This window comes from Adelges cooleyi, unplaced genomic scaffold (assembly GCF_023614345.1).
Source record: "Adelges cooleyi isolate 19-005CV unplaced genomic scaffold, UGA_ACOO_1.1 ACOO_flye_CR_arks_rails_tigmint_CR_PRNA_30, whole genome shotgun sequence".
In the NCBI taxonomy this organism is placed as follows: Eukaryota; Metazoa; Arthropoda; class Insecta; order Hemiptera; family Adelgidae; genus Adelges; species Adelges cooleyi.
The window spans coordinates 9,269,227-9,294,496 of NW_026095971.1; the positions used below are offsets into that span (position 1 = coordinate 9,269,227).

General features: G+C 30.4%; 2 protein-coding genes across 3 annotated transcripts; both read left to right on the forward strand.

Moving 5' to 3' along the window:
- Positions 1 to 304: 304 nt before the first annotated feature.
- Positions 305 to 10,092, forward strand: LOC126838064 (uncharacterized). Its single transcript, XM_050572170.1, has 2 exons — positions 305 to 440; positions 8,743 to 10,092. Exon 2 carries the CDS (start codon positions 8,746 to 8,748, stop codon positions 9,478 to 9,480), a length of 735 nt encoding a protein of 244 aa, XP_050428127.1. The 5' UTR covers positions 305 to 440; positions 8,743 to 8,745; the 3' UTR covers positions 9,481 to 10,092.
- A 3,684-nt stretch (positions 10,093 to 13,776) lies between these two features.
- Positions 13,777 to 23,584, forward strand: LOC126838051 (poly(A) RNA polymerase gld-2 homolog A-like). 2 transcript variants are annotated; one of them, XM_050572146.1, is made up of 8 exons: positions 13,777 to 14,238; positions 18,212 to 18,347; positions 19,267 to 19,443; positions 20,499 to 20,973; positions 21,314 to 21,442; positions 21,554 to 21,731; positions 21,794 to 21,909; positions 22,853 to 23,584. In XM_050572146.1, the coding sequence occupies exons 1-8, from the start codon at positions 13,979 to 13,981 to the stop codon at positions 23,014 to 23,016; spliced, it is 1,635 nt and encodes a 544-aa protein (XP_050428103.1). In that variant the 5' UTR covers positions 13,777 to 13,978; the 3' UTR covers positions 23,017 to 23,584. The 2 variants fall into 2 exon arrangements, with proteins under 2 accessions (XP_050428103.1, XP_050428104.1); XM_050572147.1 differs by having other exon boundaries at positions 18,215 to 18,347.
- The last annotated feature ends 1,686 nt before the right edge of the window (positions 23,585 to 25,270 follow it).

The following is a 25,270-nucleotide window of genomic DNA, read 5'->3' on the forward strand; positions in this document are numbered from 1 at the left end:
TAGGTACATCATATAATATTAAAATAATATATGTGTGCTTCTGTATTTTATAAAGCGGCTCGGGAAAAAGTAATGTTTGTATACATTTACATGTTTTTTTTTTTTTTGACAGATTTAGTAGAAGTTTATAGTTGTTAAATGTTGGCACGTAAAAATTATTGTTTTCTCTGCCGCGGGACGGGGGTTGGAAGACGGATCACGGTAGGGGGAGGCAAAGGGTAGTCACTGTAAGGGGTGGAAAAGGACGTCCCGGAGGCGGATCTGGGTGTTCAATTTGAAGCGCATTATTCATACACCACGCACGCAAACAGACGGACCTCGATAGTCAACTTTCGTCACCTCATCGCTGTTCTGTCACTGTAGCTGGTTATCTGCTGTGAGATAAAATAATTATATACGATCCCGATCAAGAGAAAATCGTCAAATCTCACTAGACCTTGGTAATTATTTACTTTTTTGTATTATTATTTAATATCACGCTACAGATAAACGATCTATTCGTATAATCGTATTGGTAATTATTTTACATAAATGCTGTTGGCGAGTACAAACTTTTATTGTCAAATTATTATTTAAGAATATATATATATGGCATGTAATAGATAATTTTTATTTTAATAGGATACAAATTAAACTATGAAAAATGCTGCTATAGTTATAATTAATCATGAGTAATAATTTAATCTTAAGCATAATATAATTCACTAACAGCATATTTCATAGTTTTATAATATTATTATAGCACCAAAAACATAAACAGGCACGTAGTCAAGGAGGGCTAAGGTGGGCCTGGCCACCCTTAAATTTACTTTGGCCTAGGGCCCCTCCAAATTTAAAATATAATTATTTTTACTAAGTATCAAAAACGTGCTAGGGCTTATACACATTGAAATAATTCTATTGTGATTACTATTATGTAATACAGTTATTATTATGACTATTTGAATTTTTATATTCATAGAAAACGATGTCTAAAACAACAAAAAAACAATATTTTTTTAACCAATCAAAGGTGAGCTTTTTTTGTGTTTGTACACACTGTAACTTTTTAAAACTGGAGCAATTTCTTTGAGTAGCAACTCTATAAATCAAAAATTGTATCTAGTTGGTACTATGGGAAGGGATGTAAATTGAAAAAGTCCGCTTTTTTCTATTTTAGAATTTGAAAAAAACAACCATACGAATTTTAAACTTTCAACTTTTACTGGCTTTAACTTCGAGAAAAAAGATCAGATCGAGTTGAAATGTATAGGAATATTTATTTGATATGTCTCTATACGTCAATAGTCTTAAATTTAAATTATACCCCCCCCCTCAGGGAGATGCAAGTTTTTTGTGTTTTTAGCCGTAATTTTAGGTCCTTTAAGTTGAAACATCCAAAGGTCTTTTTGTCAAGAGTTAGAACTCTTATGTATCCATAATATAGTAAACGAAGAAAAAATTCGGGAGTCGGGACTATGTTTTTACATTTAAAATGTTTGTTTTCTAAGAAGAATTAAATTATAAACAAAAAAAATTGCGGATTATTTGATCTGCACAAGTAGTTGTCGCTAACTTCCTGAATCTAATTCTAGTTTAACTTTCTGAAATGCTCTATCCGGATCTAAAGCGGCTAGTAGTTTCCTTCCTTTGAGTATATTTATGCCCTATTACACATTTCATAATAATACTTACACTTCTTGAAACATATTAAATCTAATTTTTCATTTTTTATTAGTAGCTCATTTTTCTGTGCTCATATTATTTTTAAAACGAATCTTAAAAGTTATTTGAGTTATTTAAATTTATATGTATGGTAACGCTATTGCTAGATCACTTGTTTCGAACTCCTCAGTGTCTATCATCAATACTGTTTAGGTACTTAAACTTTGTGTAAATGGTTGTGACGTCGTGTAAATCATCGAATTTATTCATCCAAACAAAACGATAATAGAATTCCAATCACTGCACAATACTCTGGGATGGATCGATCAACAAAAGATATAGAACAATAAAATATATAACTATTAAAGATAAAGGACGATTGACTTCTCAATTATTTTACCTAATAAAGTTTAGAACTTTTAAAGATTTGTTTTAGAAACGACCATAACTAAGTGGAAAAACAATAACAAATCAAAGAACTCCGAAATCTTTATTAGACTATATTATTTATTATGTCACTGAATCTATGACCGGAAAATGAATTTGTTTTTAATAAATATGGTAATGTTATATGTTTACATTAATATTACAGAAAACTGGACATTTGGTTCTGAACTTATTGGTATTACTTATTGGTAGCTCTTATCATTTAGGCGGAGTACAATGAAATGTTACTCAACTAATTGACTTAACAAATTAAAAAAAAATCATCAACTTGGCTAGCTTTGTGTAAGAGTTGGGTTTTTCCAACTTATTATTGCGTTCAGAAATTAATTTTTTTAATTCGATATCGTTTTGTAAGGATTCTTCTTCTTTCAAAAACAATTTAAGTTAATATCTACTGAAGTAAGGTCAAACGATAAAATCACAACAGTCACGAATAAAATATTAGTTTTTTTTATGAATCTTTGATTTATTTAACTTCAAAGTCGCTATAGTACATTTTTGGTCAAAGCATATTGTAAACTGAACTACCTTTAAGAGAGTACTTTTGTGAGTTAACGGTCCAATTTACAACATTTTTTGATATTACCAAAAATGAACGATTTTGAAATAATAATTATTATTTTAAATAATTAAAAGTTATTCGTATCAGAATTAATTTTTTTTTATTAATATTGTAACTGTCATTTCTCTGTACAGAATAGTTGCTATATTGTATTATTTTCAAACTATAAGGATTATAGACACTAAAAAGTATGTTTGGAGACTTCACTAGAGAAGCACGGAACAAACGTGAATAATAGACACTTTACTGTAAGTACTTGTGGTTTATTATTACTATTGTTTTGTTTTTCATTTTATTTGATATACCCATTACAATGTAGAAAAGCCCAGACGATTGTAAAAGGCTATACCACGGTGTCAAGTCCATGTTCATGGCGATTATGGTAATTTTACGTTAGCCAAAATCAGAAAACGTCTTTATGTATCCTACAGTAATAAACTCACAGGGCTTTGGTTCTCGTAGTACATAAAGTATCATTTTAATACCTCAGGACAATATTATTATCTACTTGGGCGGAGATTAAATTATTCAAAATTCCGTTAAGCTACACCGATGATCGTCATCAATATTAATAAATATAAATATATATTTTTTGTCTCCCTTTCCCAGTGCGCCGTTTGAAAAATGACGTCATTAATCTCTGCCGATTTCCAACTCCCGTTGAGGGACACCCGTCCAATTTATGTAAATTATACAGCCGGTGCATTTTTGCAACCCCCTCCTCTCTACACCGTGCCAATGACGGTGGGTGGAATAGAAGTGGTTTTTTCTCTTATTCTCTTCTCTCTCTCTTTTTCTCTCACTCTATTGAAACGCTATTGTAATGAAGGTGTCTGGGTTGAAAACACAACGTGGAAATATCGTCTTAATTTATACTGAGCAGATTTTTTTTACCGTCCTTTTTTCAGTTTGCATTTTTTACGCACTAAAGCACTCGAATAATAAGATTTTCCTTTAATATTGAGATATTGAAATTAAAATACGTCAACAGAATGGATAATATTCCATCACCAACTCGTCTTTTACATTTAATAAAAATACAAAGATCATTTATGGTCGTTTAACACTCCAAGGGTACATATTTAAACGAACACAATCACTTTTTTTTATAAAATCCCTGTTGTATATCATAATAACTAAAAGATAATGTAAAAGGTATAAAAATATATTCACACAGCAAACATTAAGAATTAAATTTATAACTAAAAACAATATTCATTATACACAATTCATTATAATTTCACAACATTATGATATAGTTTATAAATCGTTATTTTGTTGTCAGAGTTATTTGAAAAATGTGTCATCTCAAAATCGGCTACAGCAGAATGATATAAAAATCGGAATTACTCAGTACCTATTTAAGAGATAATTTGAAACCAAAATTTTTAATAATAAGGTCACCGAACCAATAACTTTTTAAAGCCGTAGCAACCAGTTTATTTGCAAAACTTTAGCTATGTTGACCTTTTTATTATTCATATTTTATGATTTTACAATTATTGTAATATTTACAAGTTATTCATGTACACATCGTATGCCGTATGGTATTCATTTGTAAAAAAAAAGGAAAAGTTGACGATAACTCATTAGCAACTAATGAGATATTAATCAAAACCGTCTGGTTTCCATTCCAAATTAGAGAAATTAATTATTGTTGTTTTTACGTTACAGTTATTCGAAAAAAAAATATAATATTAATATAAGGGTTTTTTAATGAGAAAAGTTTGAAATAAAAACTGTAATTTGTTATTGTTTTTTTGTGTCATAACAACTTTTTTTACACGTTTTTTATTGATTAAAAAAACAAGTCAGAATACGTTAGATAAAGTATTTTTACACAGCATTTTAATATTTTGTTCGTTAAAACATTTTTTGCGTACATAAAAGAATAAATTACCAATCCAAAAGCGGATTAAGGATTGGTCACGGGAGCTTAATAGTTTTCCCAAAATCACATTTTTGTGATGTAAATTGGTCGTTAATAAGTAATAAAATAGTGTCCGCTTTATTGGTTTAAGCCAAATAATTATATGTACAATATAAATGTTTGATTTTTAGTAGAACTATTGAGATTTCATAGAGGAGCTGAACCAATGGCAGGTAAATAACAAATCATTTGTGGTGAATATGTAAAGTAAATAATTCACTGTTTGTAGTACAAAACTTCCGCAGTCGTAATTTTTGTCTCCATAAGTTTCTACATATATCTCTAGAAATACAAATTCAAACCAATAAAAAGGACGTCTCTGGATAGAAATCTATCGTACCTCCTCGTGCATATTTTCTTCTGCACGAACTACAATATTATGGTCATGTTGTATTTTGTCGACAATAATCTTATAATAATTTCCCTGTCTGTGATGTGTGGTGTACTGGTGCGTAAGGATTTTACAAACTGTAAAAAATATGAGCCCAGCATTGGCGCGGGAAAATCGTCGCACCTTGTCGGAGGGTGAAATAAAGGGAGAAGAACGAACAAAAAAGAAAAGCGGGATAAGTAAAATAAAATATAGTGTTTTCTCAGGTCTCTAGCGTTTTAATTAGTTTGTCGAAGAGGTAGGGGGCATTAAACAACCGGCTTGTAATTAAATCGACAGCGGTGCACGATACGAATCTCAAAGAGTATTAAAGTTTTCATCCCTTTCATAGTAATTAGCATCCACAGAAAGGGTCGAAGAAAAGCGGGTGTAAGATGCGAATCAACGAAGTTTTCAATTCTCCGCCTTATTCTATTTGGCATTAATTTAAAATGTCTTGCCGAGAAATGATTTAAATTTTGTCATCCTTTTATGTATATGTATATTGTATACATTATGTTTGTATAATATATATCTTATAATTTATTCTTACCTGTTGTGAAAACGCAGTCCTATGATAGTCATAACGTTATTAGAGTGTCAGGAGTCTTCACAATAATTTTTAATGAATTATGGAATTATCTTTTTACTAAACAAATGCATTTAAAAAACCAATTACTTTAACTAAATATATATTAATTACGTATAAAAATATTTTATAAGCTAATTAAAATTTTTTTTTTTTTAAATAAATATTCTGTTTGGGTAAATTTATAAAGTATGTACTAGTACTTATGAAAGAAAAGTCGAAATGTTTTATGGGCACTAAGTAAACATCATAATGTAATTTAAATAATATACACAACATTTATCAACAAATAAAAACTGTGTAAATTAATTAATACCTTATGTTTTTTTTACTTGGTAACCATTTACATTGAGCTACCGAGCTACCATGATGCCTCGAAATTGTTGTACATTTTTTATTGTAACTAAGAAAGTATGGATACTTCATCCAACCAATCTAATTTGTTTATAGTGATTTCACATCCACACAAATTTGCTAATCTACTAACGTCACGTTTGACCAATTCTGTCTTTTCGTTCGCTCGCAATCCTTGCACAATAAAATGTTAAAATTTTCACTGTCACACGATCGTGTCTCTGGATATTGTATATGGGGTCAATGGGCCTGCTAATGATAATATAACTATTATTTTAAAAAAAATGTATAATACAAAATATTTATATTTAAATACTTTCTTATACGAAATAATATTATGTTCGAAATTAAATACGAAAGTAATATGCCCTTTAACAAGTTTACACTTAGTAAAATTTGGTAAGTTTTTGTACATTAAAAACAAAATTAAATCTAAAAATTATTAAACTTTACGGTACCCGAGACACTTATGATTGTGGATTAAAGGGCCAAGTATATTAATAATCGTTGAGAAATTGAGCTGTTACTTCCAATAGGAGGGCACTTTGCCTAATTTGGAAACTACATCGGGTTCAATAAGACGGTATTATCTCTGACCAACAACAACCCTCGACAATGCAGGGTGCCATTGTTTGCATCAGGGTAGAATCTATTGTTCATGCGATCTCTTTACTGCTATTCGGCAGTTTGCCATTCCCCAAAGGTTTGCTATCCTTGTTTTCGTTTGTATACTATGGACTTTTTCTACCATTATTTACAATACGGATCCGCGGCCTACTGTAGGCTTGGAGACCCTGGGGTAAACGCTTTTACTTGGACACACTGCACTCCGGAATTGTCGGTGACTTAAGAAAACAATAAGCGTTGTGCAAAGTAGCAGGGCGATAATGAAAACGCATTCTGTAATTATTATTTCTATTCACAAAACACAAACATGACTTTTAGACAAAGAAACGCGGGCTGTAAATTAGAACTACGATAGACAAACGTCTGGTTTAGTAAGTAACTAGATATATAACTTAATATGTTACTCGGAAAACCAAAATATAAGTATCACGTGCGATGAAAATTACCAAGACTGTATTTGTTTTAACACCGGTGGTAGTCAATTGTAAATACATGTAAAAATATCTGAGGACATAGCTGTTTGTTAAATGTATTAAAATGATGAACACTCGTGATATGTATGCCATCTACTATAGCATAGTAGGGAGAACACTAATCGTGGATGCCACAGCGTGAAAGGGTTATAATGCTATTTAACAGTAGCGCGTATATGGCCGTAGGAAATATGGCTGTCAATCTGTGGTAGCTGTGTAGAAATATACATGCATATGTGTGCACGGTAGCAAATATAGAATACAATGAAAATGAGGAAAGCGGAGGGGATTGACACGGTTGTGGTGCAAATTGGGTTCGAATTTCCCATTTGCTCGTGATAATTGAATTATTCTCATCACGACGTAGAATATTATTTCTCATTGTCTGTCCTGTTGTCAACTGTGTATAATATGTATTATCGCGATTCGACCGCACCAGTCCCTGACACGTCTTTTGTTTCCGGGTTCCTCCGGTTTGAAATTGTTGCCAAGTTAAAAATGTATAATGAAAACAAAGAGCAGACACAAAGGCCAACGCCAAAATTACGCTTGTTCGTTTCAATTTTTGTCAAGGCTTTGTAATAAGTTATTACCAGTGTATTACCAAAATTCTTACTAATAAGTAATAACATTTTTCTAAATAGTAATAACACCATACAATTTAAAATACCGATTAAATGGATTTTGCTAAATAATAATACTATAATATTTCCACTTGAATTGAAAATTTGTATTCAAGTGAGAATGATCAATCCAACGGTTTCAACTGGAGGGTTATATGTTAAGTCGGTATATGTTAGAACCCTCTTATAAAAATACCTCCAGCTGTGAGTTAAGTAAAAAAAAAAAACAATAATCGGTATTGAAAAAAATTCTTTAGTGTACGTTTTATAATTAGCACTAATACACAAGGCTAAACAATGAATAAAAGACTTATTTTTTAATTTACAAAATCTAAAATTAATTTTTTAATATTCTATATTGTAAAACTAGACTTTTGAAATTGAAAACGCATCAAACAACGTTTTCGGCATGTAGTGCAGCTCTCTCAGCTCTCTGCATTATCAGATTATGTAGATTTACTCCCAAAGTTCATTAATTTTCATAACTGCTCAAACATTCGGTCAGCAGATTACACTGTCAGGTCTATAATGTAATAATAATACCAACAACAATAACTTCAGGGGTGACCGGAGTTGGATATATGACAGTCGATTCCAAAATAGCGGCCCATTCGAAATGATTGTCAGTAAATGTATTCCTGTTATCATAAATGTAAAGGGTGTTCTCTAACCACCAATGCATACTAGTGTTAGCATATGTGTGAGCCTGCGGGTTGATTGTCGAGGGCGATGATGACTAATGAGTCCTGGTGTTATGGTTAACTTGACGTACATATATTATTACATTCAACGCGTCGTGTAATAATTATAATTTTTTTGGACGCCATGGGACCGAGTACAAAACTAATTTTACTGTTATTCTGTAACATTGGGTTGTAATTTAAACCACAGATAAATCTCTAGAGTGTTCAAAATGTCGTTGACCAGATAACTAATAATAATGATTCAATACAATCGGTTCACAATTGTGAATGTGACATATTATAAACCCCAAAAAAAACTAATGTAGTTTATAACTGCACTTTCAGTTTTAGTTATAGAGCTTGCACTTGATTGTATGTATAAAATGAGTATTGAATAAAAATAATTATTAATTAGGTACTATTGTTTCTTTTTTTTTTAGGAAATGTCGGGTACCATTCGAGAAACGCCAGCAGATTTCAGAAGCAGCGATTTAATAAGCCGTTTATTAGCTGCTACACCTCCATACCAAACAAATTCCACATTTGTACCACCGGGATTTTATTTTAGCGAAATGTTGAAGCGTTTTGTACAAGCGAAAACGTGCACCCCATTGACAGTAAATAAAAGAGGGAGAAAACGAAGCTGGAAAGACAACAGCAAAACTGATCCCTCTCAAGCAGAATCCAAGCAGAGTAAAATAGAATTTACTCCAGTTCCACCTACATCATCCGAACCTCAGTTTCCCGTGTGGTATCCTCATTTTTATCCACCAACTTATCCACCTATGTACTTCAAAACACCGGAAGCAGAACCGTTGAACTTGCAGATGCGTTCGGACCCGATAAAACAAGACAGACATTATTCGGCATTTAGAGTACCGGAACCGTCCAAGGTAGAAGAGCTCGATAAAATCAATAACAGGCAGGGAACGAACTATTTGATGGGAAACTTGACTAAAATTTATAAACAAGTAACCCCGGAAGAGGAAAAAGTGATTGACGTAGAAGGAGACGAGTCGACCGAAACGGAAATTTCTAAACCAGAAGAAGGTGAAAAAAAGGATTGCAAAGATTTGACAGCACTTATCGGTTTAGAGTTAGTCGTAGACTATGTTAAACATGGTAAAAACAAAAGCGAGCAAAATGAGCAAACAGTCAGGTGCTGTCAAAACTCATAATATACTTATTAAATTGTTTACTGCATTAATTGGTAATGATTTATATTTTACAATACCATGTGGTATCTCAAAGATGATTACAATAAAACAATGAACTATACTTACATAGTTCGATTTCAACTATAGGCTATAATATATCATAGCTTACTTAGGTTCTAAGACACGGAAAGACCTGCTTACTAAAAAGAAAGATTTCGTCCCTAAAACTTAAAAGAAATTCATACTAGAAAAATAAAATTAAAAAATAAATTGATTTATTTGTCTATAAATAAGACATATTTTTGCAAATATTTGCAAACAATAATAACATATTTACTCATAACCGAGTTAATTAAAAAAATGTATATTTAGTGTCCTTTTAATCACTAAAATGAGGTAACTCGTTTTAAACAAAAATATTTATATTAATCGTGTGAGGAGGGTGTTTTGTTGTTTTATTCTGTAGTCCTTACTTCTAAAAATATCTAAAATTCTGACTTTCTCGATCTCTTTAAACACTAATATTCATTATGGTTAAATGTATGAACTTTTTGGTTTTATTAGTTAATACAAAGGTGAGAACTATAAAACAAATTTATTAGTTATTAGATTTACATTGCTGCATAAATTATTCGTAGATAAAATAAATTATTGTTCAACATTTGTAAAGTAATTTTTTTTTTAGTTCTCCCAAAAATACATACGAGCATAGTAATAATAAAAAAATGTATCTATATTTCATTAAAGTATAAATACTAAGCATTAGTTAAAAATCCTTATAAAAAATAAACTTAATTTAACAATAAAATATTAAATATCTTGGCAATATAAACCATGCCTACTAAAAAACAATTTTCTTTCTATAAATTAATAATAGTAATATAGAAATAGTATGTATAATTAATATTTATTCAAAATTGTTATTTGTTAAAGGTTGTTATTCATCATACTTCATTAAATTCAAACAACTCAGTTAGTTTCCTTGCTTATAATAGTATGTAACTCATTTTTTAATATATATTATGAGTTTTGCATATAATTCACGTCTCTAGTCATTTTATATTTACCATGATCATATGAACTTGTATAAAACTAATAAGTATTAAATAATATTTAATTAAATAATTTTAAAATATTATAAATTACAATTATTATATTATATTACGTTACCTTGCTTTACCAATATTTTTAAATTAGTTTATTGTTATTACTAGTATTTATGTATACCTTAACTATCCGGATATAAAAAAAAACATTTATGCAAATATTTATACAAGCCACAGTTTAATAGTTTTTATTATTTAGTTCTTTGTTAGACAAAATTAAAATACTAAACATTCATTGATGATTCTGATTATCTTTGTTATAAAGTAATTTATGCTTTTTATTTATATTGTTGTTATTAGTAATAAATATTAACAGTGACGGTTATGTAAAAATTGTCTACTTCACTATTATATAACCTTATTGGACTTTATTGTAAGCATCCCTTTGATTGTGCGAGTATGATAGCCGTCACTGACTATTAAGTTGTATTTTTTCATTACCAGATTAAGTGTTGACCTTTATCATATATAATGGTATTTTATGTAAAATTTAGTAAAATAAAAATAATGCTTTCGCAGGTATTTTATATGTTATATCATTTATAATCAATGTTAATAGTCTTCACGATATAATATATACAGGTTTACCGCTTGTAAATTATACAATTATTAGTAGCTAGTATTTTAGCATAGGCTTTAATTTTGTGAGCTAATGGGAAATTGTACAACAATTTAAATTTGTAAACATAATGTTAAGCTATAAATACACGTTAAAAACTTACATGGGTGATTTTTTAAATAATTATTTCTTCAGTTATTTATTAAAAAAAAATGAAATTAAGTTCTTGTGTTAGCAAGACGAAATTATAAAAATACATTAAAAATAAATAGTGATAAGAAATCTGTTTATTTGATCAAGATGTTTTCTTAGTTTTCGTTAGCAACATATGATTTCAAAATTTGTATACTGTTTATGTTTTTATTTTACAAATATTCTTATTTCTAATATTTTTTTACAAATACTCTAAATATTAATACTTTAAACGTTTGTTAAATTTTGTTATGGAAAAAGTACGTAATTTTAATATTAGTTAGACACTGACGCTCTGGAATCAATTGATATAACATGTTGGCGTTAGTGTTTTAAATTTTTCATTCCACTGTGCTGAAAACATCATTTTATAATATAAAATGGATCAAGAAGGTAAATGAATGAATTACACATAATATGACCGTTCTCAATAGCTTAACTTAAAAAGTTAGTTGACTTAAGTAAAAAAAAAATACTAAAATTATAGACTTATTATACCTAAATGTGAAGCTAAACAGGCGAGAAAAGCCAGTAAAAGTGAATAACAGATTAAATATAACTTTATATGTATATATATTTAGTTTTTATTTTTTATGATGCGGTACTGGATATAGCTGAAAAAAATGTATGTGATTACGGAGGATTGCTTACTTTAGTATAACATACATTAAGAATTAATTTAAATAGTAGCACAATCGTAGAGTTGCTTTCATTATAAATTGGTACTGATAATTTAATTTTAATTTTAATGAAATATGAATATTGAAAATATACATATTATAAAAATATAATTATTAAACATTGAAATAAATAAGAAAATACGATGCAGGCGCGTGGCGGAGTGAGATAAGGCGGCAGTATATATCAACGTACGGTCACCGGTTTGAATGTCGGCTAATGGCGGTTTGTTCCTCTGGGCGGGCAACTGTCTGAGGGAAGAAATGGCCACCTGCGCCTCTCTCCGAGCCTAACTTGTTTGATAGCGTTAAGTAGGCAGCCGTCTATAAGCTCAAAAAATGCCAAATCTAGACCACCTAAACCCCGATCGGTGGGAATAACAGAGGTTAAACGTAAGAGAAAGAAAGAAGTAAATCAGAAAATACCGAATACCTACTATTTGTGTAGTTTATGTCTAAACTGAAGAGTTTTATAGTTAATTTAAGGTTTTTAGATTATTATTTATGGCAGGCATTTTATTCTTAGTAATAAAATATTTTGGTAAGAATATAAGATAATTGATTATAAAATTATGACTAAGACGTTTAATGTTTGTCACACATAAAATACTTTAGAGAACTCTATACCACCTATTTATTAGGAGTTAAATATAGACAATTATACGAACGATCCTAAATCAAAGTTAAAACTAGTTTTATTTTTACCGTAAACATGTTTTTTTATTGGTAGTTAATTTTGTCTCTGTCTATCACAGCGTCCATCAAAAACGTTTTTTTAATATTTTTTTTTGTCAAAACATACATAGCTATTAGTTAAGTAGATTGCGTTTTACTCGGACTTCTTGATAGTTTTTTCTCCCCACCCCAAAATACTACGTCACCACTGTGCTGGATTTTTTAGGTTGTCTACAAGTAGCTTTTTGTTAGTTTTCTACAATTAAAAAACGTGTTTGGTTTTCGATAATAAATTACTCCATAATACATTTTATATCGCTAATCGCATTGTATACAGGGCGCTAGGCGATACACAAACTAACATATCGGTACACAACTAATACATCAGCAAAGACTAAGGAAATACGGAAAAATTAATCTACAACTGAGTTTTCTATTTTGTACAATTATTATTTCTTTCACGATTTCTACATTAGCGTATTCAATTTTTACATAAAGTTTTACAATGAACGCATTTTACAATTTAGGCGGCAGGTGTTAAACAATGTTAATGTGTTGTTTTGTATTTATATACATGCCGTAATGACTACATTATATGTTTTATACATAAAATGTTTTTAATTTGAAAAATAATTATAATTAAAAAATTGGTTATTAACGAGTCATTTAACTCTTTAAGTGGAACATTTTTATTTGAATAGAATAATGCGAGTAAATGTATTGTAGTTTAAAATAATTCAAAAAGTGATTGCAATATTATCTGTTAAAGAGGATATTTATAAAATATTATTATAATAGATTCAGGCCACTTTATCGGAACATCCAGCTGGTACAATGTGTCCCGAAAGTCCCGCTTCAATCGCTATACTTAACAATTAAAATATACATTATAATTTAAAGTTATGTTTATTATTTATTCAATTTGAATACGTTCGTTCTCACGCTTGCTTCACCTGACGTTACATAACATCACAAGTCTATGTAAGTATTTACAATAGTTTAGGCGTTACGAGACTTTTGGAACGTGCCGTATAGCATTCCAGTGACAATATAATAATATGATGTTGTACGCGGGATTTTCTGTTGTAAATTAAAAATACCGCGGCAAACAACAACACCACTAGTCGCATCGCCGTGCACGACGTGAAATATCGAGCACGTGCAGCACTTGACTAATTTATTGTTTATTATAAGTCTGATCGCGGATACCAAGGTGTTTTTATTATTATTATAATTATTGTAATTATTACTGCAAAGTAACCGACAAGGTACACGGCGGATTGAGTGCGGAAACATCATTTGAATTCGACATGGCCGACAGATCGTACTATAACGGCAACAACGGCAGAGTGGGCAATAGCGGAGGCGGCGATGACTTTGGCTGGCCGGATGCGAACACGACGGCGAGGGTTCGTCGACCTGGCAAGAAATTTGCGACTGTTCGGTCCAAGTATAGCAGGCAAGACGTCCTACAACGGCCGAACAACATGTGTTACGAGCTTCGGCAACCGGACAGCAACGAAAACGGCGACGTTGTCCAATGGGAAACCATGACCAAACATTTTGCCAGGTAACAACTACTCTAATAGTATAAAAATATATATTATATTCTGGAAAAATAAACGGCACTTCATTATCGAGGACGGAGAGGGCTGACAGATTGAAATTGGCCATCCCAAACGGTGATTTAAGGTGATTAAGGGTTGATCGAGGGACAAGACTCGGCCTAAAATTTCTATGAGTTTGTGTACGTGCACATTTCAATGTTTAATGCGATGATTAAAAGACCTTGATTCTTTAGATACACTCCCATCTACATGGGGTCGGCCAAGAACTTGATTTTATATAATAATAATAATAATATCATACGTAAAATATATATACATTATAAATACGTTTCTTCAGAGTTGATAAAAGTTTAAAAAACTTGCATATGCGCAGGGGCGGATAGGCATGATCTGACCAGCCCGGGCAAAATAGAATCTAAATGCCCGCAAGATTATATCCAAGATCCAACAAAACCTCTTTTTTTTTTTTGTTAAGACAAAATATAAATTATGATGTTACTATATCGCTATGTTACTATATAGTGGTATTATTATATTATTTTACTATACCACTATACTAGTGGCGCACTTTGAAATCGAATTATCAAATTTTTTTTCGAAAAAATATTCCAACAGATCACTTAATTGACAATTATTTATAATTGTAGATTTAAATATAAATTTTAGTATTATTGTATTTATTAACTATTTTATTTGTATGTATGTACATTGACATATTGACAATATCGTCAATAACAATATTTTTCATCGGCCATCTTCGTCAATATAAGTAGCGGCCCACCGGGAAAATCCCGGTGTCCCGGTGGGCCTATCCGCCCCTGCATATACGGAGTAATGGAACGTGCAGGGTATGCCCGATGCCGATGTATTGCCAATCACAAGAACTCTGTGATACAGGGCTCATCCCGGCCCGAACGCTTAAAGAAAACAATTTAAGCTAAAAACATATTTTAAGGGGTAGAACATTGGTTTTAGTTTTTAAAAATCCGATACAACTTAATTGGCTTAATTCGACCATACCCTCATTAATAAATATTTTTTAAATGGAAAACCCAAATTAAATTCTACTTTTCTGAATCCGGCCCGGCCCGAACCCACGTCGAACAATTACGGACCGGCCCAGTTAAATTCCAACAGTAACACAATGCAATACAAAGTAATAAAGTTAACTAAAAATATGGCTTTAATGGGTACCTCGGGTAATAGTTTAAAATTGAGCTGACGAGCTAATGAAAATAATTCTAATTGTATAACTACATATTTTTTAAGTAGATAATGTCTAAATTAAGAATAAGTAATATACTAAGTGTTATTGGTGCATAAAAATATAATTCTTTTGAAATGTACTAATACATATTTGTATTGATTGTCCTGAGTTAGATGTACAGTGGGTAAAAAAAGTCTCCGTACACTGTTGTCAATTTTTTTCAAAAACATAAAATGATAATTTAAAAGTTGATTAACTTCATATTTTTAACACACATTTATTCAGAAACATATTAATATTTGTTTTTAGAAAAATAGAGCATATATATTAATTAGTTTATTTTATACATGTATATATATACATCAACTTTGGAAAATAACAGCAAAAAAAATCTCCGTACAAAATAACATAAATATTTTTAACATGATATATTGTAATAATTATCGTTATTAATGGTCAGTTGGCCCTCCTCTAGCTATAACAACTTCGTGCATTCGTTTTCCCATTAATTCTACTAATTTTGTCGTAACAGTAGAATCAATACTGTTCCATACTTCTAGTATTGCATTTTTTAATTGTTCTTTGTTTCGAGTTTGGTAATTTTTAAGACGTCTACCTATTTCCTCCCATAAATGTTCTATAGGGTTCATGTCTGGTGATTGTGGAGGTGTGTTAAGTTGTTTTGGTACTCGGTATAACAACCATTCTTTAACTTTTTTCGCGGTATGTTTTGGGTCGTTATCTTGTTGGAATATAAACGAATTGCCAATATTTAGTTTTTCAGCACTTGCATGTAAGTTATTTCTCAAAATGTTTAAATAAACATGTTGATCCATAATACCATCGATAAATACCAAATTACCAACACCTGCAGCGCTCATACAACCCCAAACTAGTACATTACCGCCCCCATGCTTTACCGTTGGGCATAAATTTTTGCAATCCATCTGCTTATTAGGTTTTCTCCACACCATAACTCGCCCATCTGAACCAAAAATATTAAACTTGCTTTCGTCACTAAATAATACAGATTTCCAAAAATCATTTCCCTTATGAATGTGTGCCTTCGCAAAATCTAAACGTTTCCTTTTATTTTTTTGACTGATAAAGGGTTTTTTCCTAGCTACACAACCTTTATATCCTGCGTTTCTAATAACATTACGAATGGTCTGAGGCACAACTTTCACATTATAGTCAGTATTAATCATACCAGCCAGTTTAGGTGCACTGGTTTTTGGTTCCGTCACAATTGTCCTTAGAATGGCCCTCTTTTGGTGTGATTTCAATTTTTGAGGACGACCAGTACGTTTTCGATCTTCAAAAGAATCAGTTTCGTTGTATCGGTTTATAATATATTGTACAGTCGAGTGCGATTTATTTATTGTTTGTGCAATATTTCTGAGAGAATTACCATCTTCTCTTAGTTTAACTACTAATTTACGAATAGCAATTGGTATCTCCATTGTTCAATGTATATGAATTGAATAAAACGGACTAAGCGTATGTCTATCGTTCTTAATGGCTACAAAAACAATAATAACATGCTCGTTGATATGTAGAACTCTCAGTCCATACGGGTTTTCCCTATTCCGGTACTATTTTTATCTGTTATTCATACACATCAATAAATGTACGGAGACTTTTTTGCTGTTATTTTCCAAAGTTGTTGTACATATATACATGTATAAAATAAACTAATTAATATATATGCTCTATTTTTCTAAAAACAAATATTAATATGTTTCTGAATAAAAGTGTGTTAAAAATATGAAGTTAATCAACTTTTAAATTATCATTTTATGTTTTTGAAAAAATTTGACAACAGTGTACGGAGACTTTTTTTACCCACTGTAATTCAGATTCAGTTCAATCCAGTATTTATCCATCAGTGCTCGAATTGGAAAAGTAAAAGTAGGGGGACTTTTTTATTTAAAAAAAAAGAGAGCATACCCGGTTTTTTATTAACAATAATAACATTATTATCACGAGCTTATTTAAGACTCTATTAGTTATATCAAATCGGTAATAAGTTATCTGAAATCTGAATTATAGTATTATAGGTAGTAGCGTATCTAGGATATTTACACTGGAGGGGATATACAGATTATAACACACCTATTCAATATAAATATATATATTCATATTATTATATACATATTGCATGCATGTAAACAAAAATTTGGATTCTCAACTACAAAACAAAGTCTAGTTTTCTTAAGGACAGTGAAAGAATACTTCGACAGGTGTGAGTGTTATATTTGTGTGTACTGATAGGGCCCCCGGGGTAGGGTATAACCCCCCCCCCCCGTAAATACGCCACTGATTATAGGAATACATATGGTTATTTAGTTTAAATTTAAAAAATAAAATAATATATGTAATACTACTATTATAGATACTAGTTATACATTATTATTTTATACGTTTATTCATTATTGTATAAATAATAATATGTTAAACATTTTATAATCGATGGCATAGTATTTAGGTGTCTTAAGTGCATATTTTTAAGAAATTGAACTTTGTAAAGGTACCTAACGATTGCCTCTTAGTTCCTACCCATTGTATACAAATAGTAGTAACCAGTAATTTCAAATATTTTAATTACGATGTTTAGGTACCATTGGGGTATTCAGTACAATTTAAAAATTTTAAAACTCCGAGTTATCCTTGATAGTTTTTTAGAAAAAAAAATAGAATTTAGAATTTTTTTTGATATATTTTATAATAAATTTAAATAATCTTATATACTGTTATTATTTTTTTAGCAGGCTTCCAACATTTCTAAACGATCAAGTTGACAATTTCAAAAATGGTTACACTCAGACACCTATAACAAAAATACCTGAAAATCATCATTTACAGTACTACAGTGATTTACACAAATTACACCAAGTGGCCTATGTAAGTTGAATAACTTATTCGAAATTACCCCAAGTTTACGACGTATAACACTTTTTTATGAACAGTTCAAAAAGTGTTTAGATGCAAATTTGAAGATGGTAAAATATTAATTTTAATGGCAACATTATAGTTAAAATTGTAGTAGAGTGGGTACGATTAGTCTAATTTTTTTTTAAGCCTTAAAACTATACCGAAATAAAATAAAAATGTTTATCCCTTCTGGAGGAAAGAGTTAATAGTATTATATGGTTCTGTATCTAAAAAATATTCCATACAAGTTTGGAATAATTACACTATTTAGTTTACTTAAACATTTTATTGAGTACCATAATTTTAAAATGAACATAGGGTGTACATTTGTAGGATGTTCTTCTCGATTTTGAAGGGGAAAGGTTAAACTTTTTAAATTTTTGTCTTGATAAGATAAATTTTAGACAACATTTTTTATCTATACACTTAATACATGAAGAAATCTTTTTAGCGGTTTAGAAGATATTGTGGGTCTAGATAAAAAAAAATACATTGTAAAAATAATTTAGCTACGTATCGAAACTAAAATTAGGTATGTTACGATCCGGAATTGGAAACGTTACCATAACCCAAAATATATTTAATTATTACTAAAACTAATGTTTATATACATGATCCATATTATGATAATCTGCATTTTATTAAATAATAGTTTGATATTTTTAATTAGTAGAAGAAAATAATATTTATACCAGGAAAATAATATTTATGATTTTTTAAATGTTTAATAGTCACTAAAGAAAACAAAATTCAATAATATACATCGTATTTTGCAGCGTTATTTTTTTCGAAACTAACGTGGAATAAATATAAGTTTATTGATTCAATTTAAGAACACTTTTCATACATTAAAATTAATTGTATACAAATCTAAAATATCTTTACTTAGGCCACAAGAAATACTAGAAAACCATCGTGTTGTAAACAATGGAAATGGAGTCCGTTTTCAGGAGAACTTGGGAGCTATGATAATGCTTATTACTTATCGGATCCAAGAAGATATGCCGCACATGCAAAAAAAATAATAATTGAGGATTCACGAGTAATCATAGATGAAGAAGACAAAGTAAGACAAGCATAATATTTTGTATACAATTTAAACAAATATATTTAATGATTGATATGTAATTTGATAATGATATTGAGTATTAATTCATGAGCTAGGATGTAAAAGGCGTTAGCTATAAAGCTAGTGTTGTATTTAAATTCTGAGTTAAAAAATTAATAAAGTGAGGTCAGAGCATTGTGGGAATAGAGCATATTCGGGGCGGGGAGGTCACAGGTCTGCAGTAATTAATTATAAATAAAAATTATAAAATAACTTTCAAATAAACGTTTCAAAGTGAATCTGTAGATGATAGAAGTACAAAATATATAAATCATTATAGTTACAATAAAAAAATATAAATTCAGGTAAAAAAAATAATTTTTATAGAAGTAATTTTCTGGTGTACTTATTTGACGGATTTCAGTGTTTAATGTGTAACTTACTATTTCTTCTATGGGGGCTAAAAAGCCGATTTTGTTAGCTAGATTTATTATAAAAAACTATAAAAAATTAAAACTATAAACGCTTATAATAAAATGAAACAAAAAAACAAAATTGAAAAATCGGCCTTTTAGCTCCCATAGATAATATTATGTTAAACTACGTAAAAAAAAAAATTGGAAATCGGTTCTGTAGGTACTTTAGAAAGTGACTGTGCATTTTAGTCTTTCATCATCATCATCATGTAGCTTAACGGGCCATGAAGGCCCATCATGAGATGGTTTCTTGACGAATAGCGTATCCGGGACGGGTCGTCAATCCGTTGCCGGAGAGGGGGATGGCGGTTCCTTTACACGGGACGATTGCTCGCCCGGCAAACGGAGCGCCCGTGACCGAGTGTCGAACCGGCGACAGTGAGCGCTAACACACTGCCGCCTTACCCTCTCGGCCACTTCTCTACATAGCGTATTTTAGTCTTTACTTGTATACAATTTGGAGCTTTCCGTTCCCCTTAACGAGTTACGTTTCCATCTCTACGTTGTTCAATGGGACCTTTAGTAGCCGATTTGTTATACTTTGGACCATGGACCAAAATAATCAAGTTATTATTAAAATTTGGTTATGAATTTCAGTTGTCGTTATCCGTCTGGAAGAAATACATGGAAAACCGACAGTCCGAGTCAGTGTTCAGCATGAAAATGGCAATGTGGAGTCGTCTGTCGAGTTTAATAAAAACCAGGGCAATCAAGTGCGGCCTCTATCTTGTAGGTTCAACGATGAACGGCTTTGGAGGCGATGTAAGCGATGCTGATTTCTGTCTGTTGACCGACTGCACGGCCTTGTCTCCATCACCACCTGATGACCACAGTGGCTTAGGGGTTAACGACGGCCGTGCATGTGGAATAGAACGACTCCAGTGGCTCATGAGTGTCCTTCAACAAGAACGAGTCAAGGGCTATTTCAATGTCACCGAAATGTGTATCGTTTACGCCAAGGTGCCTATCCTGCGATTCAATTGGAATGACAACGGTCGAGTTGACGTAGACCTGTGCTGTAACAATGTGGTGGGAATCAGGAACACGCATCTCCTGTACTGCTATTCTAAAAGTGAGTGATAAAAATAAAGATTATGAGTTTTTTTCTATAAAACTGAAAATAGAGAAAATGTTATCCTAGTTAAAAATTTACTTATTTCAAATTAGCTTTTATGCGAGAGAATGGTGGACTTAAAAAGTATGTAGCTTTGGCACTGGATGAGGTAACATGTATGTCTGTTTATAAGAAAGCCAACATTCTTATGAGAGATCATTTTTTTTTGTTTAAAAAATGTCAATAATTTTTTTAATTTAAGATTGTATATAATACTATATTACAATAATCACTGTATTAATAATAATTGTCGTAGATTTTTACAATATTTATTCGAACATTATTTACATTGTTGCAGTGGATATTCGGGTCAGACCTTTAGTATTAACCATTAAACTTTGGGCGTCCAGACATAACATCAACGACCCGAAAAATATGACACTGTCCAGTTATTCTTTAGTACTGATGGTCATTAATTTTTTACAATGTAAGGAGAACGCCTCTTCCGCATGACGGATAAACTAAACTTACGGCGGAAGTCTAGTTCATCCGTTTATGATGTAAGTTTTACCGCTGCTGGTTTTATTTATATTTTTAGGTATTCATCCGCCCGTTTTGCCATCACTGCAGCGTATCTATAAAAACAAGTTCTGCGTGGACGCAGACATCAGCTATGTTCATATGCACGAACAGTTGCCCAATGGATGGACCAGCGAAAATAAACAAAGCCTCGGGGAATTACTGTTGAAGTTTTTCGAGTACTATAATGAATTCAAGTATGCGAATTAAGAAATTGACGGTTTCGTGTGTTATTTAAAAGTGTTCGATTCCATTTCAGTTATTACAAATACGCGGTATCCGTGAGGACAGGAAGGCCTTTGCCACTGGAACACTGCCGTATGGCCGAGACGACAAAAAACGATCCTGGACAGTGGAAGTTCATAGGAATTGAAGGTACGCAGATATTATTAGTATTTGTACAACTATACCGATTTGATTTTTGATGAAACATTAAACAATAAAAATATATATATTATATTTACTAAAGTAGTATAAAAAATATTTTATAAAATATTATATATTATATTTACTATAGACGGATAAACGTATTTGAAATTAGATCTAGATCTATTGTAATGAAAAAATAATACAACAAAAACCTTACTCTGGAATTAAACCTAGGTACAATTTGTATTTACTATAACCGAGATTTTTTAAGCGTTGCCTTACCAGTTATATCTATCAGTATAATTAGTTATTAGTATATCAGTTAGATATATTAGTTATCAGTATGTTAGTAAAGATACAAAATCTACTTGAACCCTAAAGCATAAAAATTATACACTTCTTGCGTACACGTGTTACGACAACGATGTTGTCATCTTCAGTGCTAACAACAGACTCGTAACACGTGTACGCAAGAAGTGTATAATTTTTATGGTTTAGGGTTCAAGTAGATTTTATATCTTTACTATATATTTAACCATAAGTTTGCTTAACAGTTTTTTCTAGATCAGTATGTTAATTTAACACTGATTTTCCAAAACTGTATAATTTTTAAAAAGTATGATTTTTTAGGGATGCATTTACATTTTTAATTACAAATATAGTCTTATCTTTTGATTCGCGTAGATCGAACAATAGTTTTGAAAACAGATATACATTTTTTAATACCTACCTGAAAAAAAACTTTAAAAATTGAAATGTTTGACAAACTAAAAATAGTTTTAAAATTGTGCCTCGATCGATACCTTATATAAGTTTTATGAAGAAATATAGTTAAACGTTTATATTTTAAATTATATTAAATAATGTATTATATATTTTTTATAATATTGTACCTATTAAGTATTTTGATCTGAAAATAATTAAAATGCATTTTTATTATAAATTCCAGAACCTTTTGAGCGGACCAACACGGCTCGTTCAGTATACAATCACGAGCTTTTCACTTACATTAAACATGTCATAAGCAAAAGTTATGAAAGATTGAATAATACGGGATCTTTAAACTCAATATTCAACGATATAGAAAATATAACAAATAAACAATATGTTTAACAAAACAGAAAAACAAATTACTAGGAGAAAACTTATACAAATGAGACGAGAAAACTTTGTGTGATTTCTGGACATTTGAACATAATATCATATATTTATACATGTGTGTGTATTTTATAAGTTTATTTATTTTGTTGAAGCAAAATTCGATAGACTGTAAAAAAAAGATAAAAGTTCTAAAAAAAAAAAAAATAATAAAAAAAAATTATTTGCGAATATATTATATTGTATAATAATTATTATGAACAATTTATTAGATATATTAATATTTATAGAATTAAGTTTTAGTAGTTGTTGTTATTGAATTTATGTTTCAAAAATAATAATCATGTGGACACCAGATAAATAATTTGTTTTAATCGTTATCAATATCTATTTTTGCTTACGAACGTTTGATTTATATTCGTAGATGCTGGTGGATGCGTGCTCGTCACAAAATATATTGACAGCAAAAAACTGTACATTAAATTATAATTTATCATTGTGTTGACTATGTTTTGTACCATATTCTGAATTATATACCTACGTACAATTTCTAAACATAATTATATATATTTATTATACTGTGCTCCCTGTTTCTTTAACCATCTCCACAAAATCATCCAATGGAAAATACTTTTCAAAAGTTTAAATAATAATATAAAATAAATATTTATTCAAAATAGTTAATTAATGATAATTAATTATTTGAAACAATAAATATACAATTTTTTAAAAATAAATTGTATTTGCTCCGACGCAGAGTAGAGAGAAGGTATTGTTTTTACAATGATGTGTTTTTATTTTTATGTGTCTGGTTAGGTTCTTTCGATATATTTTAAACAGCTTAACCGATTTCTTCGTGTAGCATCTCTAAAGATAAGAAATCGTACTGAAAACTACATACTTTATTTGACCAGAAATTAAAAAAATTCACCTCCTTCCCATCAAAATCGAGAAAAAAACTCAACAAATTTATATATTTTTTGCAAGTAATCGTACTCTATACAACGACCTCAATATTCCTTTTCTCTGGGTTAGGTTACTCACTATAAAAAATTCCACTCCAATACTGTAAATCACTCGAATCCACTAATATCTAATCTTTCTTCTATTTCTCTTTCAGATAATCCTCCTTGACAGTTAAAACGAAATTGGTCACGCGACCTCTTAAAAATTAAATAAAAACAGTAAACTTATCAATTATGTAATAATTTATTCAATTCTTATGTAGAGGAACACGTGGCAATACGGGCACCTTAAGAAAAATAATCATATATGCAACTATAGACCCACATTTTAGGGGGTGCTAAAACTATATATACCTGACTAATCATAAGTCTTACCTTCAATTTTCATACTATTTGATATAATATAAAACATTTGAAAACAAAAATATTCAAAAAATGAAAGGGTGTAACTCACAGCTATGGAAGGACCCGAAGGAAAGCTTACCACCCGGAAGTCATCTACCATTGTCGTCATGGAAGACACTAAATAGATTACGAACCGAAACTGGAAGGACTGCGAGTAATACGAAAAAAATGGGGAATAAAAGGATGGAAAATGCGAATGCGGTGGGGAGAAGCATGCAGACCATCTGTTTGCATGCCCACTACTACCGGTTAAGTGCAAAAAGGAATACTTTTTGACAAACGAATTTTCAGATAAGGCAATACAAATCGCTGCTTATTAGGAAGGGAAGGGAATATGAAGACCGACACGTCAAGGAGAAGATTAGGTACAATGTTTTTATCGATATTTTTATTTTATGTATAGTTATTCTCCATACAAATGTATTTTAAATGGCTCATGATTTACAAATTATTATTTGTTACTTATTAAAAAAATAATAATGATAAGGTTTTCTATTGAGACTACGAGTATTGGAAATTCTGTTGATATCTGATTACATAACGTTTCATCTTAATGTATCACAAATTCGTAAGGTTACGCTTTAAACATTTGGTTTATACTAGCAATATTATATATTATGAAGATGCATAAAATTACTGATGATTAAAATAATACAAGCAGAAAAAATATTTACAGTTTAATAGTCATATTATTCACATTTATTATAGTGACGACTACATTCAATATTTTAAAGGTAATATCAGTTTTATTTTACTATACGATACCATGCGTTTAAAAAATATTATTCATACAGTTTATTTAATTTTAAAATGTTTTAGCAGGCACCATCGTCTAATGTAGTTTGTTAAAATACTAAGTAGTTTTTTTACCGATTCCAAGAATGAAGTCCTTCAGTTTA

What these genes read in the sequence shown, in the direction of transcription:
- LOC126838064 (XM_050572170.1), top strand. Translation starts at nt 8,746, where the DNA reads ATGTCGGGTACCATTCGAGAAACGCCAGCAGATTTCAGAAGCAGCGAT.
- LOC126838051 (XM_050572146.1), top strand. Translation starts at nt 13,979, where the DNA reads ATGGCCGACAGATCGTACTATAACGGCAACAACGGCAGAGTGGGCAAT. An exon ending in ATGACCAAACATTTTGCCAG is followed by an intron (nt 14,239 to 18,211) that starts GTAACAACTACT and finishes TTATTTTTTTAG; the next exon opens with CAGGCTTCCAACATTTCTAA. An exon ending in GAAGTTCATAGGAATTGAAG is followed by an intron (nt 21,910 to 22,852) that starts GTACGCAGATAT and finishes TATAAATTCCAG; the next exon opens with AACCTTTTGAGCGGACCAAC.